The 16135-nt window shown below is 51.8% G+C and overlaps 2 protein-coding genes across 2 annotated transcripts; both read right to left on the bottom strand.

Annotated features, from left to right (window-relative positions):
• Positions 1-837: 837 nt before the first annotated feature.
• Positions 838-5589, bottom strand: Vsig2 (V-set and immunoglobulin domain containing 2). Its single transcript, XM_042674840.1, has 7 exons — positions 5484-5589; positions 4850-5013; positions 4287-4494; positions 3152-3310; positions 1983-2102; positions 1735-1879; positions 838-1029 (listed from the first exon to the last, which is right to left on the bottom strand). The coding sequence occupies exons 1-7, from the start codon at positions 5545-5547 to the stop codon at positions 897-899; spliced, it is 993 nt and encodes a 330-aa protein (XP_042530774.1). The 5' UTR covers positions 5548-5589; the 3' UTR covers positions 838-896.
• Positions 5590-6606: 1017 nt separating this feature from the next.
• On the bottom strand, positions 6607-15722 carry Esam (endothelial cell adhesion molecule). The gene is made up of 7 exons (XM_042674839.1): positions 15527-15722; positions 11842-12029; positions 10474-10678; positions 10127-10282; positions 8695-8817; positions 7778-7904; positions 6607-7491 (listed from the first exon to the last, which is right to left on the bottom strand). Exons 1-7 carry the CDS (start codon positions 15594-15596, stop codon positions 7176-7178), a joined length of 1185 nt encoding a protein of 394 aa, XP_042530773.1. The 5' UTR covers positions 15597-15722; the 3' UTR covers positions 6607-7175.
• Between the last annotated feature and the right edge of the window lie 413 nt (positions 15723-16135).

Below are 16135 nucleotides of genomic sequence, written 5' to 3'. Positions count from 1 at the left end.
CCCCCCACTGTCCTTTTTTGCTTCTCGCCCACCTCTCCTCCCCCCCCTTCCCGCCACTCGCCGCAGCCAGCATGCAGCTCAGCCTCCGCAGCCCCGGTGCGCTTCCCCGCGCGCCCTGCGGAGGGCGCCCTTCGCGCCGCCCAAGTACACTCACTTTGAAAACCGACCAGTCCTTTCCTTCTGTGCGCAGCCCTAGGGGGCGCCCCCTCCTAGGCTAGATCTGGGGCTAGGAAAGAGGGAAGCGAGGGGTGTCGTGGGATCAGATGCCCCCGTCCTGGTCCTGACCGGAAAGGACAGCCCCGTCACACACCTTTGCCTGTCATCCCCCCCCCCCCCCCCGCCCTTCTTTCTCACCGGAGCACCCCGAGAGCAGCCTATCCAACTCTCCTGTTTATGCAAACGCCGAGCGCGCCCGGAGGCTCGGTAGGAGGGATCTTCCGCGGCCCCGCCCCTGTCCCTGCCGGCCCCGCCTCCCTGCCGGGCTCCCGGGGCTGTGGCCGGAAGGTTTTTAATCTCCGCGTGTGCATGTGACCGTGCTGGGATGGAATGTGAACAATAAAGAGGAATGTCCAAGTGTTCCGAGGGTGCTGGAGCGGGGAGGAGCTGGGTGCACAAGGCCACCACTTGGGGCTAGAGTAAATCTGACCAAAATGTGGCGGGTGGAGGGGTGGGAACAGGGGAAAGGGATTTAGGTTGAGCCCCTTACCCTTTTGATCCAATCAGCCTTCCTGCTTACAGCATCGTCTTGGGGAACTGTAAGCCTGTTCCTTACTGGTAATGCTCTTTGGACAGCCTAGAGGACCTGGCTATACCGGCAGTAAGAAGGAGGCGATATGGTACCCAAAGGCTTTCATTATTGAGATTCCCTCATTGCCCTCAGCGATCACGAGGAGGGGTCATACAACCATAGAGAGCTTGGACTTGGTGGTTGTCGCAGTGCTAGCAGATGGGGACCTTTCCAGGAGGCCTTTGCTAGAATCCGCCTTCACAGAAGCTTGCTCAGACATCCCAGGAGCCACAGCATCTTCTCTGAAGGAAACAAGCATGTTCTTAGGCTAGACGCACCCTTCAGAGGGCAGTCTAGCCCAGTGACTTGAATTTTATTGCCATAAGAATCATCTGTAGAACTTTGAGGAAGATTCCAGACTTTATCTGCCCCCAACACACACACACACACACACAATTTTGCTCCAGAAGAAACAGAAAGTAGCCAGAATCTCAATGTTTTGCAAATTCTTGGTGACTTACATCTAAATGTAAGTCACACGAAAATGTTGCTCTGGTCCCTATTCTTGGACTGTACAACTTGCAACTTAAGCAGATGACAGAGGTGGCTTTGGCCTCCTTCCCTGATTGCCCCACACAGAAAAACTAAGCTTAGCCAAATGATCAGGACAAACCCAATTCTGGGTATTCACCTCCCACAACTACTTCCAAGTGGCATGTATGTATGTATGTATGTATGTGAGCATGGGAAAACAATGTTTTTTAAGCATGAGGAAAGTCAAGGAGATCCAGCAAACTCAGCCATCTGCACCTCAGCTGTGAGATCACTCTTCCATCCATGAAATTAAAAAGGTTATATTGCCATTGCTGCTGCCACCAAATGCCAGTGCTGGGCACCACTCCCTGCTCCTAAATACCTTTAACCATGTCAGGTTTTGAGGGCAGGAGGAGCCCATGTTCAGTACAAGCCTTTTCATCCCTCTTTCCATCACCCCTAACCCTACTCACCTCAGGTCACTACCCCCATATGTCTCCTTGGCCTTGGTCTTCCTCTCTTTCTGGATCCTGATCAGGCAGAATGCAGCAACTGATAGCAGAAGCACACCCAGGAGCACCCCAATCAGAGTCCCAGCCACTCGGCCTTCGGAGGAGCCTAAGGAGACATAGGAACCCCTCAGAGCTGCAGAACTCTGTTGGCTCATCCTGAGCATTTTGAAAAGCCTCCCCAAGCCAAGCCTTTGCCCAGCACTCTTTACCAGTCACAGAGAGCGTCAGCTCACAGGATGCACTGCCCATCTGGTTCGTAGCCACACAGCGGTAGATGCCAGAGGAAGTCAGTGAAAGATTGGTGAGGATGAGCTGACCAGATACCTCATCTGCAAGATGGAGAGAAGGGGTGTGGTGCATTCATGCATGCAACTCACAGTGAACACTTACTGTGGGGATGGCACACTCCATTTTATCCTTACACCAATTCCGCCAGAGAGGGACTAACCCCATTAACTGATGGAGAAGCTGACTCAAAAAGTAAGTCATTTGTGGGAGATGAGCTGGAGTGGGATTCCAAAGCTATGGCCATTTCTATGCTCTTTCTACCCCACGTTGCTGCCTTGTCGAGGGAGAGGGAAGTGCACACGTGTGAAAGTGATGGAGGAGGATGCTTTCTGGCCGAGGGCAGGTTTCCGGTTAGGGGATAAAAGATCAGAATGCGACATTCTTCTCTGAAAAGCCAAGCACTGATGATGGCTCACGCCCCTGATCCTCACTACTTAGGAGGCAGAGATCTGAGGCCTGCAGATCCAAACCAACCTGGCAGAAAAGTCAGTAAGACCCTTATTTTCAGTTAATCAGCAAAAATCTGGAAGTAGAAATGTGGTTCAAGTGGTAGAGCTCCAACCTTGGGTGAGAAAGCCAAACAACGTGAGGCTCGGAGTCAAGTCCAATCCTGGTGCATGTGCGCATGCACGCGCCCCCCCCCACCCCACCCCCCACATACCACTGGCTCTAGGCCTATCTGAGCCTCTATAAATTCTTTGTTTTGCTTTAGAAGGCAAAACACTCAGCAAGAAATAACCTGGGAGGAGGGGCCTGGACTGATAGGGTTTTTTTGGATTCAAGTTGGTCCCAGGAAACTCTGCCTCAGTTTCCTCTCTAGGCAGTTTGGCAGTGATTCATTTAAGAAATCTCTAGACACATAAGACTATTTCCTACCAGAAAACCAAGAGGATATTTAGCTTGAGTAATTCTCCCAAGAACCCAGCCACAGGAAGACAGACAGGAAGGGAACAATACAAGGAAGAGGCCAGGGAAGGGTATGGTAGTTGGTCTCCCATCCCTAGCCATGAGAATGTGAGTGTATGGTGTTCAGAGAACAGATCTGCTCAGGTCTCCAGTCTATCCTCTTCCTGATGCCCTGGCCCCTTACCTTGAACCATACTGCCAGGAGAAGGGGTAGGAGAAGATCCTAGACGCACCCAGTTGTACACTGGCCTGGGAGCTCCTTCAGAAGAACTACATCGCAGAGCGGCAGAGCCTCCCACTGAAGTTGTTCCACTCTGACTACATAAGGGGCGATTGGGAGGCACTGCAAAAAAAAAAAATTATAGTGAAGTGCTCTGTTTCCTGCTTCATTAAGCCTGCCAAATAGTGGTCCTCTCTTCACTCACAACTGCATTGCCAGGAAGTGATTTCCACCATTGGAAATTCTGATGGTTAGAAAAAAAAAAATCTTCCTCATGCTGAGCCAAAATCTGTGATAATATAATATCCACCCATTGGTTCCATCCTCTGAGCCCACAAAGAGAAATGAACTTTCTCTTCCACATGACTGCCCTTCAGATATTTGAACATAGCAGACATCCCATCCTAGGTCTTTCTCGTTTCCAAAATCACATTCCTTGTTGCTTTAATAGTTTCTTCCAGCTGCTTACTCCTGAGTAGGCTCTGGTGTAAGGTGAGATGGAAGCTCTGGACACTAAACGGTCCTGTGGAAAAGCTAGGTATCTATGGCTTGCATCTGTAATCCTAGCTACCCAGGAGGCTGAGATCTGAGGATCGAGCTTTGAAGGCCAGTCCAGGCAAGAATCACCAAAAAGAAGTGGAGCTGTGGCTTGAGGATAGAGAACTATATTAGAGTGAAAAAACTAAGGGACAGCACCCTGAGTTCAAGCTCTAGTACTGACACACATACACAGAAACTTTTGTTCCTTTTATGACTTTCTTTCTCTGCCAACTTACATTGTGAGGGCTGGAATCCAAATTCAAGATACCAACAGGAGGCTCTGTACTGGTGGGGCTATGACTCAGATCCCCATATATGAGAAGAGCTCTCTCTCTCCTCTCAGATCTTTTGTCAGATCTGAGCAGACATTGTGAAGGATGGAGTCTGACCATCTAAGTTAGAATTCTTGGGAAGTAGGTATTATTTTTCCCCCTTGAACCACAGTTGTGTGCTTGGGCTGCAAATCCAAATACAAGGAGACTTTTCTGGGGCTGGTGCACATTTTCAGGGTACATAAGTGGTGGTGTGGTGGGCAGGGGGAGCCTCCAGTTTGTCTTACCTAACACAGTAAGGTTGATTAACCCCAACCCATTGGTGTAGAAATCTGGGGGGTTGTTAACATGGCAGAGGTAAGTTCCAGTATCAGAGGGATGGACATCAGTCAGTTTCAGGGTGGCCACTCCTCCTGTGGGGGGATTCTGGAGCAAGCTAGCCCTCTTCGCCTTAGAACCAGTGGGATACAGATTGCCATTGGTGAAGTAGAGGATCTGAGAAGGGGAAGAAGACAAACACATGCGTCCCCTTTTCAACCATGGTCCTTCCACACAGAAGTGGGTAGAAGGCCCCTTGCTGCCAGTCAGGGAGATGACATTCTGTAGCCTAATGGGGACAAAGTAGTACCCAATCAGTATACCACCCCCAGGGGCAGTGAGTTTAGTCACTGCCACAGTAATTGTGTAGACACTAGGGATTGCTGGATCTGGAAACAATGGGAGAAGAAAGATCCAGGATCCACAAAGATGGCAGCCCTGAGAAGGTCCAGCAAGAGACAACCACACCCCATCCTGGGTGAGTTCCCTGTCCCTAGCCCAAGCCCACTGGGCACAGTGGCCCTCAGCTCACGGGTTGAGATGCAGAGACGGGCTTCCCAGGCTGCACGAAGCTCCACTCCAGAGCGAAGTTGTCTCCCACTGACGTGCTATAGCTGCAGCGCAGCTCTGCAGTCTCGCCCACGGGGACACTCAGCTGTTCGGCTGGTACGGTCACCTCCACAGCTAGCCCTGGGGCTGTGGATGCAAAGGCAAGGCGGGACCCCCATCCCGCTGATCTTGAGGGTCCAGTCCAAACTGGGATATCCATGCTGGGATATCTACGGGGACTCCCTGGGCTCAGCACAAATCCCTCCCAGCGATCCCTGTCTTCCAGAAACCTGTTGTTTCCGGGAGGGAGGGACTTACAGCCCAGTCAGGTTTTTGTGGGTAAAAGGGCTGAGACTGGAGCAGGTATGAGGGTTTGTTGGCAGGACAAGGAAAAACAAAAAAACACACCCTGGTGGGTAGCCGGAGAGTCCAAACTCTTAGCCTGCTCTGGCTTCCCACCTCTGCCCTCCAGGCCTTCAGCCACCCTACCCCCTCCCTCCCTCCCAGAGCCTCCTGGACTCCTAGGCAGCCCCAGCCCAACCCACAAGGGCTGAGCAGGCCCAGAGGAGCCCAGTGCCCCTGTCCCTTGGCTCTGGCCCCGCCCAGCCCCTCCTCACCACTTAGGCACGAGAAGGCCAGCAGGGTCCAGCCAAGGGAAGGTCCCCCAGGGAACCAGGCCATAGCTGCTCTTGCTGTGTTGGTCCTGGTGTCTGTCGGGGTGTCTGGTTGTGTGGGTAAGGGAAGGGCAGGGGCTGGCAGTGCTGGGTAGGAAAGAAACTGGCTATCTGAGAGCAAATAAGGGGAGAGGCCAGCAACCACAGGCCAGCTCCTCCCTCCGCCAGGCCCCATTCTGGGATCACTCGAACCCTGCTTCCTCCTTCTTCCCTCTTCCCCCCAATTTCTGAAGCAGTCAGGCTGTGGAAAGGGCTCCAGGCATTGAGTGGCACAGTGAAGGCGAGGGCTCAGAACAGCCGCTCGCAGTGCAAGTGTCTGCGGACGAAGAGGAGGCTTCTGATGATTAGACAGTTGCCAAATGACTTCAGCTCTTTGGGAGGCTCAAGACAGCCCCAGTTCTGGTTCCTCCAGAGATTTGTCTTCCTTCCAAGCCCCTCTGATTCACCACTTGGTGAAGGTAAGAGTCTCCATCCATCTCCTTGCTCTCAGAGTCACTCTATTCTATGGCCAGGAAAACTGCACTCTTGGCAGGAAAGGGCATGAGGGAATTCAGACCTCCTATGCCCAGCTCTCCCTCAGTCAACAAGAGGGTGTGTTTGTTAAGGATTTGGTGTTAGACAAAGCCTAAGTGAGGTTCCCTTAGAGATCAGGAAGCCATGGGGGTACATGAGCACCCTAACAGGAAACCTCAAGGCTCCAGCAGCAAGGCTCCAGCTAGTTCATCCATCTTTGCTTCTCAGACTGGATAAAGAACTCATTAATGTCTGGGTCTTGGTGTTTCTCCTTTCACAGGACAGCGGATGACCTTTCTAGGGCTCAGGGCATGACTCAAGTGGTAGAGCAGCTGTCTAGCATGAGACTCTGAGCTCAAATTCCAGTACTTCCCCACCCCCCAAAAAAACAACAAAATAAAAAGATGACTAAAGAAAGGGCTCTGCTAAGCCAGAAAGGTGGAAGGCTCTGTACAAAGACTCTCGGGTATACAGCCTGGTAGGATCTATTTTCCAAATGCCTGAAGCTCGATTTCTCAGAATTTTCAGTTAGAAAAGGCAAACTTCATACTTATTTTATACAAATGCATTGTATCTTTATTGAAATCTGCAAAACAAAAATCACAATTCAAGTTCGTTTTTACAATGTCTTCCCTAACCTGTGCCCCAACAACACTCAACCAAGCAAGCAGGAGATGTTTATCTTTTTTTTTTTTTTCCAATTAAAAAAAATGATCTTTAAATAGTTGTACAAAGAGGTTTCAGGTCAACAGGTCAGTTTAAGAGCTGGAGTGGCAACAAAGGACAGCATTAGGTAAGAACATGGTACAGATGCTGGTGGCCTGTGGACTCACTGACTGGAAATCTCCACAGCCCTTAGAGGGTAGCCAGTCTCCTCAGCATTCAGCTGGCTTCATAGAGACAAACAGAGGGATGGGGGGGGGAGGTTCTCTCTGATCCCCAGGTTCTCCTCTTCTTTTCCTCTGACCTCCTGGGCATTTGGGCTTACTTCTCTCACAGTCAAGCATGGTGAGGGCAGAGGACTGGAGGCCTGGAATGTGGCTATCCTCCCCAACCCAGGCTTCTGTGCTACAGGATACAAGGAGAGACACCAGATCATTTGCCCAATGATTGCCTGAGTTGTCACACTAGAGACCCAGCCTGATTCTGGGCAGGCACCATCACAGGTACGGCACCCATATGGCTCAGGGAAGAGGAGGAAACTCCCCCAGGGGTCAGGGATACTGGCTGAGGGGGGGCCTCTTTTGTTCTGGGATGTTTTGGTGAGGACAGGGCCTGGCTAGAGAGACTGGGCGTGGGGGTCAATACACTGGGCCTAGGAGGGCCCTGGGGTGGCTGGAAGGCGCGTGCTGAGGTGACAGAGGAAAGAGTTCCATTCTTGGAGAGTGTGTCTGAGCCCTTGGTCCAGGGCAGGGTTCGGGGAGCAGTGGCGTCCTCCCTGGTTATCAAGGAAATAATAAGAGGTCAGAAGCAGAAGGAAGAAGAGGGTTTTCTACATGATCTATGTCTCTCTCTCTCTCTCTCTCCCCCACACACACACAGAATTTCTCTTTTAATGGCTCGCTCTCTCTCTCTTTCTCACTCCCTCCCCTCTTCCAAGCCCTCTCCCCTTCCTTTATAACTCCCTAGAGAAATGATGTTTTACTAACTACCCACCCTTCCATTAGGTGGGAGCTGAATTCCCAGATTCTGTCAGGAAGTTAGGAGAGACCAGGAACACTTACTTGATATCATTGGCCAGTTCCTCTGGGGCCTTGTCCCGGCGTTGGTACAAGAGGACTAGCCCAACCAGCAGCACCAATCCAACCAGAGTACCCACAACTGCTCCAGCAATTACTGCGGCCCTAGACTCTGGAAATAGCTTCACGTCAGACAGGAATCCCCAGATGGACCCTACCCTTTTCAGTTTCAGTACCCCATGACCACATAATAGTCTCTTTTTAACACTGTTAAGAAGGGAGATGGGCCAGACAATGTCTATAATCCTATGTCTCATGTCTATAATCCTAGCTAATCTGAAGGCCGAGATCTGAGGACCATAGTTCAAAGCCAGTCTGGGCAGGAAAGTCCATGAAACTCTTATCTCCAATGAACCACCAGAAAACTGGAAGTGGTGCTATGGCTCAAAGTGGTAGAATGTTAGCCTTGAGCAAAAGAGCTCTGGGACAGTGACCAGGCCCTAAACTCAAGCCCCATGACTGACAAAAAAGAAAGAAAAGAAGAGAGATGGACCAGACACTGATGGTTCATGTCTATAATCCTAGTTACCTCAGGAGGCTGAGATCTGAGGAACATGGTTTGAAGCCAAGAACATCCATGAGACTTTTACCTTCAATTATCCACCAAAAAAAGCCAGAAGTGAAACTGTGGCTCAAGTGGTAGAGTGCTAAGAGATAGCACTCAGGCCCTGAGTTCAAGCCCTAGGACTGGCATAATTTTTTTTAATTTTAAAAAAGAAGGGAGATGGAACGTGGTCAAGCAGAAAGAGGCCACTGACCAAACGTTACAAACCTTTGACCAAGGCAAGCTCCCTCCCTTGATATAAAGAGAGATGTCAACAGACAGGCTTCCAACCCTCCGTCTGCAAACCACCCTCACCATTGACCACACTTCTCCTTAACCACACTTACCCCTCACTGACCTGTGCTCACTTCCAGAGTTACATTGCACTGGGCACTTCCCACTATATTCTGGACTTTGCAGACATAGACTCCAGACATGGCACTAGAAAGGTTGGTGAGGGTTAAAGACCCACGCACAGGATCTGTGGACACAAATTTAGTTATCACCTCAGAGACCTTCTTCCCCAGGTGAGAAAAACAACCCTGTCCTGACTCTGCAATATCCTCTTTGACTCGGAGTTGCCACCTAGCTGTCTTCTGATGCAGGGAAAAATGCATTACAGCTAGCATGCAGGGCTCTGTTCCCAACTGCAACCTGTTAGCCCATTACCTCCATTTCCACTCCTTACTGCTCCCAACTGATACCTTAACATAAACCTGTATACCTGTCCAATCCTTATAAGTAAGGAACCTATATGCAGAAAACTGAGCATAATTTTTTCTTCCTTCCTTCCTTCTTCCTTCCTTTCTTTCTTTTTTTTGTTGGTCCTGGGGCTTGAACTCAGGGCCTGGGCTCTGTCTTTGAGACTCTCTGTGCTTAAGGGTAGAACTTTACCACTTGAGCCACAGTGTCACTTACAGCTTTTTCTGAGTAGTTTATGGGAGATGAGAGACTCATGGATTTTCCTGCCCAGGCTGGCTTTGAACTGCAATCTTCAGATGTCAGCCTCCTGAGTAGCTAGGATTATAGGCATGAGCCACCTTTTTTTTCCCATTAAAAATTTTTTTTCACCTGGCACTGGTGGCTCACATCTGTAATCCTAACTACTCAGGAGGCTGAGATCTGAAAATTATGGTTAGAAAACAGCTCAGGTAGGTGTTTGTGAGACTCTAATCTCCAATTAACCACAACAAAACTGGAAGTGGAGCTGTGGCTCAAAGTGGTAGAGCGCTAGCTTTGAACAACAACAACAACAAAAAGCTCAGGGACAGAGCCCAGGCCCTGAGTTCAAGCCCAGGACTCCCCTCTCCTCCCCCTTCCCCGCCTCTCCCCAAAATATCTTAAGTAGTTGTATAAAAGAGTTTCAATTAAAGAGATCAGTTTATGAATATAATGCATCTTGATTAAAGCATTCTCCTCCCAGCATTGTCCTCCTCTTCCTCCACCCAACCCTACTCATCCTTCAAGCTACCTGGCTCCATTTTCACTCTGAGTGGTAAGACTGTATTCTCCCATCCTTCCTCTCTCTATTCATCTGCCCCTCCCCCCAATTCACCTCCAGCTAGGAGGAAGCATGTTTCAATGTCCTGATAATTCATCTTGTTAAACTGTAAGTTAGCTGTTCAACGAAGTTATCCCATTGTAATCTACTGGAGCCTAATTTTCACCCTGCTCCCCACATCCTCCTCCTCCTGAGTCTTTCCCATGGATGCCCTCCCTTGTCACCCAGTCCCTCCAGTACCTCTTCCCTTTCCCCTTCCCCACACAGCCACCGGCAGACATTCTCTCACCTAAAACTGGTGGGTAGAAAATCTTGGAGGATGGGGGTAGCCGCTCCCACTGGTATTCTGCTAGAGGTTTACTCCTTGGGGAATGGCAGCTCAGGGTCACATTGGACCCCACCCGGGGTACCCCCAGAAGATGGCAAGATGGAGGAGCTGGAGGAACTAAGAAATGGTTGAGAAGTTAAAACCCACACCCAGTGGGGTCCCGGGTTCTCTCTCCTCCCCTCAGAACCCTTCTGCTGCTCCGTGTCCCACCAGCAAGAATTATACTCAGCTCCCTTGGGAGAGAAGCATGGGGACCTTCTGACCTGCTGTGGTTGTGTGGGGAGGGGGGGGGGTTGCTTCTCACTCACCCAGCACATTGAGCTCTATGGTTTTGACGCTGTTGCCCCAGTTGGTGCCATGACTGTCTTGTACATTCACAGAACAGCGGTAGGAGCCGGAGTCTTTCTCTTGGAGGGCTTGCAGGAGCAGGGACACATTCCGGGAGGGCATGTTGTAAACCAGAGATGCCCGCCATGTTGTGGTTGACAAAATCCCATTGATATATGACAACAGCTGAGGGGAAGGGTACACACAGGAGGCACACAGGACACCTCCTGTTATTATTCTGTGATGCCCTGTGCCTGCTGGCTTAGCCAGTTACCTTCCCCAAACTGGCCTTCACTTGGCTCCTCATCTGCCCCCACCCTTCTGACCTGAACTAGCTCCCGTTCAGCCCCAGCCACACGCTCATTGTACCAGGTCCCATAGGCAGAGCAGCTGTGGTTTCCTCTCAAAAGCTGCACAGTGTGTTTAGGAGGGTGCCATAATAGGAGAAGGGAAGATAATGTAACAGGGAATATATATGAAAGAAACTTAAGACTGCAGAGGAGATCCAGGCTCTGTAAACCTGGAAACATATAAATGGAAGGTGGGGGGTGGAGGGTGGTTGTGTTGTACCTTTAAGTTAATGAAGGTAAAATACCTTTAAAAAGCTAGCAAATAAACATGAAGTTCAACATCAAATGACTTCCTTGAACTTGTTTTCCAGGACCTTTGGGAGGAATTTCTGCAAGTGATGACCTCTTGTGTCATGGAAAGGCAGGAGGTTATTGGAGCCTCCCTTTGCCTCTGGGTATAGAGGTGCCTTTAGGAATCGAAGTGGCCTGTACTTGGTACTACCCAAAGCACAGAGAATGGCCAGGTGCTGGTGGTTCATGCTTGTAAATCCTAGCTACTCAGGAGGCTGAGTATCTGAGAATCAACGTTCAAAGTCAGCTGGTGCAGCAAAGTCTGTGAGATTCTTGTCTCTAATGAACCAGTAAGAAGCCAGAAGTGGAGGTATGGCTCCCATTGGGAGAGCTCCAGTGTTGGGTGGGTGGGAGGAGTATGGAGAATGTTAACACAGAAACAGCTCAGCTTTTATTTTCTTTTTTTGCCTTAAGCCTTTCCTTTTTCACCACGGATGGCCCCAGCATCCACTTCCACCATAGCAAGCAAATGTCTGCTTTTGTGGTGCTTTGATTGTTAGATTTCTAGGGGAAACTAGGGTGGGGAAAGAAATCTCTGGGGAAGTCTGCAAGATAAGAACAAATACACCGTGGACACTTGGTGTTCCCTGAAACTCCTTCCCAAATCCCCAGCTCTTGATCACCCCTCCTCCGGTCCACAGCCCTTCCCTCCATCCCCAGCTGAGGACCTCTGCTTGCCACTCACTGGCTGGAAGCTTTCTCCCTCACCTGGTCTGAATTTTTCCCTTTTTGTTCCTGGAACCAGATCACGAAGGGCACCTCCCATGGCTGGATATCAGGCATCTCCCCGGGCATAGTGTACCAGACTGGGAACACCACTTCTGCCCCTTCTACCGCCTGCAACTTGGTGAGGCCGGTGGGCACATGCAGCTCAAACTGGGCCTGAGATGGGGACACTGGAGACAAAGGGAGGAAAGTGAGTACGAAGGGCAGAAGGCGGGCTTCCTGTTCAGCTGAGAACCTACCTCATGAGACCCACGAAGGTTCTGCAGTGAGAGAGGACAGTAGCCATGGAGACACATTCCTACATGTTTATTCACATCCCACGGCATCGATCCTTTGCACCAAGATAGGGTAGGGAGCAGATTTCCAATGAGGAGAGGAAGATCTTGGGAGCAAGGGCAGATCTATTGTGTGTGCGTATGTGTGCGTGCGTGCGCGCATGAGCGCACACGCACGCACGCGTGCCTGTCCTAGGACTTGAACTCAGAGCCTGGTTGCTGTCCCTGAGGCTTTTTTTTTTTATTTCCTCAAGGCTACCAACTCTACCACTTGAGCCACAGCTGCACTTCCAACTTTTTGGTGGTTAATTGGAGATACAGTCTCCCCCTGCCCGGGACTAGCTACAAACAATGCTCTTCAGAGCTTAGCCTTCTTTCTGAGGAGCTGGGATTACCAGCATGAGTCACCTCAAGGTCTACTACTCTTGATCTATGTAGTACACTTGTTCCCCTAATCTCCTTTCTTGGGCTAGAGGCAAGGAAGAGTGGCCAACCTCACCCGGCCACCAGGACTCCATCTGGTGACAGAGGCGGCTTAGGAAGCAGCCCAGATACCCATTCGGCCCCTTGGCTCCTTCTGAACCACTGGTAGCAGGAGAGATCCTAGCAGCCCAGCTACCCTCTCTCCACCTGTTGACCGCCATGCTAAGAAACAGAAAGCTGTAGAGAGCCCTTTTGGGGCCAGGGCGCTTGGGATCTGTTAGGTTGCACAGAATTACAGGCAGCATTGAGAGTCTGACAGGTGCCAGGTTGTTCTAGAGCAGGGGAGGTCTGGGGTGTTAGTTTCAATGAGTTCAATTTGCTGTCTTTTTTATCCTTCGAAGGGGCAAAGGAGCAGTACTAAATCCTTTGGGCTAGTACCTGACCAAGCCTGAGGACCCTGGTGGCCAGGTAACCGCATATTTGAGATGCCACCTCCTGCAGGGGAGAAATGACCCAGACGCGGGGCCGAGGCCACGGAGCCACTCAGCTCTGAGCCCCTGTACAGCCGGGCTGAGATTTATTCTAAGGGTCAGGGATCCAGGATGCACACCACGGCCACTGCTTCAGAAACCCCCCATTCCTATTCCTTATCCTTCCCCAGCAACCCCCCCCCCCTTCCCATTTCCTGGCCGGTCCCTGTGGGCAGGGCAGGAAACTTGTGCCCTAAGATAAGGAAGAAGACAATGGGGGCCGCTGGACCGGAGGCTCTATGGCGAAAACAACCCTGGGCCTCAAGGAGCTCAAAGCCCCCTGGAGACCTGGCTCACAAGACGGACGCTGGTCACACCTGGAGCCTTTGGGCAGGCCAGTATCTGTTTCCTCCCGGAAAACTGTCACCAGGGAGGGGACCACTTCCATCCTCTCTCCCAGGTCCTGTGTTTATAACTGCATTTCAAATACATACATACTAATGGACACACCAAGTCAGCCTGTCTTACACCCTCAGTAGGAAACCAGAGCAGAAGTGGGGGGCCTGTAGTCTCTCTCCCCTGTGTTTAAGTGTCTTTCAAACTGGTCTGGGTTCTCCAGGGAGTTGTTGGGTTTGAGGGAAGGACACCCCAGGGCAGCAGAAGCAAGGGACCAGAGTGAGGGAACAGGACAGGGCCAAAGGATAGGGAAATGGGCCCGCTGTGTTCCCCAGGGCTACTATTTTTAGTCCCCCTCTTTCTCTGAGAAACTCCCCCAGCAGGCTTCTCACGCCCTAGGGGCAGCAGTACTGAGCTGTGGAGGAACCCATGGACCAAGAGAGGCAGTTGCAGGGTGCTGGTCACACACCAGCAGACCAGAGCCCATTTTAACCCATGCAAGGCCAGTGGGAGCTGGGCAGCCCTCATGGTGCCTGTGGGAACTTGACCTTCAGTGTGCCAAAATGAGGTTCGAAACTGGTTTAGAAAAAGGGTTGCAGTCAACCTGCAGATGATACCGAGGGTGCCGGGCAGCAAATGCAGATTCTCCTCCCTTGTTGGAGACCCCGTATCCCAGCAGGAAGGGGGATTGGAAAGTTAGGGGAAATGTAGGAGGGAAAAAGGCACTGAGGCTTCAGGTGCAAAGGCAGAGCTGGAAGCCAAGGGGTTCTGGATCAGGTACACCAAGTCTAGAGGGCAGGAAGCTGTATACTTTGGGGAGATTGGGAGATACTCATAAGACTCCTTTGTCTGGGGATATGAACACTTCATACCCTGAATAGACTGGTACGTAGACTACTTACTCTAGGTAAAGGAGCTAAGAGGTCCCCATCATGGTAGCTGATTTTCACTTTTTTTTTGGGGGGGGGGGGGTCCGGTCGTGGGGCCTGAACTCTGGGCCTGGGCGCTGTCCCTCAGCTCTTCAGCTCAAGGCTAGTCGCTCTACCACTTGAGCCACAGCGCCACTTCCGGCTTTTTTTTTTCTGCTGAGGAATCGAACCCAGGGCCTCATGCATGCCAGGCAAGCACTCTACCACTGAGCCAACTTGCCAGCCCATGATTTTCACTCTTCATCCTTCCAACTCTGCTCTGGCATCCTCCAACTAAGAAATGAGTCAAAGCAGATGCCCCCAAACCCTGATGGAGACCCAAGGAGCAGAAGCAGAAGCAGCAGCAGCAGCAGCAGTCCGGAAGGCAGCAAATGGAATGGCTTGCTCCTACTAGGTCCTTGCTCCCTAAGATATAACATGGGCTCACCCGCAGCTACTCTTGAAGTTAGATGGCCCCAATGCTTCCAGACTGCTTAAGCACTTGCTCTAGGGTTTTCCCTTCCTCACTCCTTCCTCTTCCCCTGTTCCGGCTGGGTACAATGAGTCTGGGGGTATGATGTGACCACTCGGCTCCTCTAGGATCCCAATCCTTCCTCCATTTCCTGTGTCCATGACCTCATGGTCATTCTTTGGGGGCACCTCCCTGGATTTCCAGGGCAGGAAGCAGGAGGGGACAAGCGCAGGAACCGGGCTGGGAAATCGACAGTGAAGTAGGTGGCGTCCATGTCGAGGCTGGGGACCAATGTTTCACATTGGCTTGAGTTGGGGGGAAGGGGAGGTGGAAGAGGGAGGTCTGGAGTTAAATCCTTAAGCTCTTTAGTCGGTGTCTCAGGGAGGCATCAGCTCATCCAGCTCTGCTGAGTGGGGGTTGGAGAGGGAAATGGTTCTGGTACCACATATCACAAGTATCCCAGTCTGGCCTGGAGATGAAGATGGCCTTATCCCCTCGCAACCCCTACCCCACACCCAAACTACGGGCTGTTGCTGCCATAGGATGCGGCAATCCCCACCAGCCAACGCTACCCTAGGCTGAGGAACGATGGGAGAGAGCCAGTCTCAAGCGGTAGGCCCACCCACCCAATTAAGTTCCTCATCCATGTGCAAAGTCCTCCTACAGGGTCAGGTTCACCCCCTCCTCCATCCCCAGTCCTTCCTGGCCCCGGGTTTGACTCACCGACAGTACTCAATCCCAGGAACAAAACCCGCCACAAGTTGGTTGTAGGGGGGCCAGCCAGAGCAATCATGGTCTTCCTGGCTCCAACCTGGTCAGGGACGACAGTCCTGGAGCACACTGCCCAACAAGGGCCAAGCTGCACGGCCACTGGACCGTGCGCGGGAGCCAGGCCACTGACCAGGGCAGCTCTGGCTCAAGTGTGCTGTGTGCTGGTGGTGGGGTGGTGGCCGCCGGCGACAGGGGCGGGGCATGGGGAGGGTGGAGAGGTCGCCGCCCGGGGGGCGGGGCGGGATGGCAGGACCCGTGGCAGGAGGGGGGGGGGAGAGGAGGGGAGTGCTCCCAGCGCTTGGACCCTGAGATCGGTGGCCTCAGCTGTCAGACCTCGGGCAGGGGTCGGATAAGTCGTGACATCTCACGAACTGACCCAGGGAACAAGAAGGGACACTTGTGCGTCATACACTGCCCCCGGGAAGGAGGAAGGGGGTGACTGGAGGGAATCTGGAGAGTCTGAAGTCCAGCAGCCGCTCACACCCCTGACACTGTGAAGAGCCCGAATAACCTGCTCCGAGCACGGGGCTCTGACCGGGTCAGCCTTGGGAAGGCCGGGCA

This window comes from Dipodomys spectabilis, unplaced genomic scaffold (genome assembly GCF_019054845.1).
Source record: "Dipodomys spectabilis isolate Male_0828 unplaced genomic scaffold, ASM1905484v1 ptg000023l, whole genome shotgun sequence".
NCBI classification, from domain to species: Eukaryota; Metazoa; Chordata; class Mammalia; order Rodentia; family Heteromyidae; genus Dipodomys; species Dipodomys spectabilis.
This window is presented reverse-complemented; position numbering and strand designations above follow the sequence as displayed.

Coding starts and splice junctions, on each gene's coding strand:
- Vsig2 (XM_042674840.1), bottom strand. CDS start 5,547: ATGGCCTGGTTCCCTGGGGGACCTTCCCTTGGCTGGACCCTGCTGGCC. Junction 2,103..3,151: donor TCCTGGCAGTATGGTTCAAG/GTAAGGGGCCAG, acceptor TCCATCTTGCAG/ATGAGGTATCTGGTCAGCTC. Junction 1,880..1,982: donor GCTGACGCTCTCTGTGACTG/GTAAAGAGTGCT, acceptor ATGTCTCCTTAG/GCTCCTCCGAAGGCCGAGTG.
- Esam (XM_042674839.1), bottom strand. CDS start 15,596: ATGATTGCTCTGGCTGGCCCCCCTACAACCAACTTGTGGCGGGTTTTG. Junction 12,030..15,526: donor CCTGGGATTGAGTACTGTCG/GTGAGTCAAACC, acceptor CTTTGTCTCCAG/TGTCCCCATCTCAGGCCCAG. Junction 7,492..7,777: donor GAACTGGCCAATGATATCAA/GTAAGTGTTCCT, acceptor CTTGATAACCAG/GGAGGACGCCACTGCTCCCC.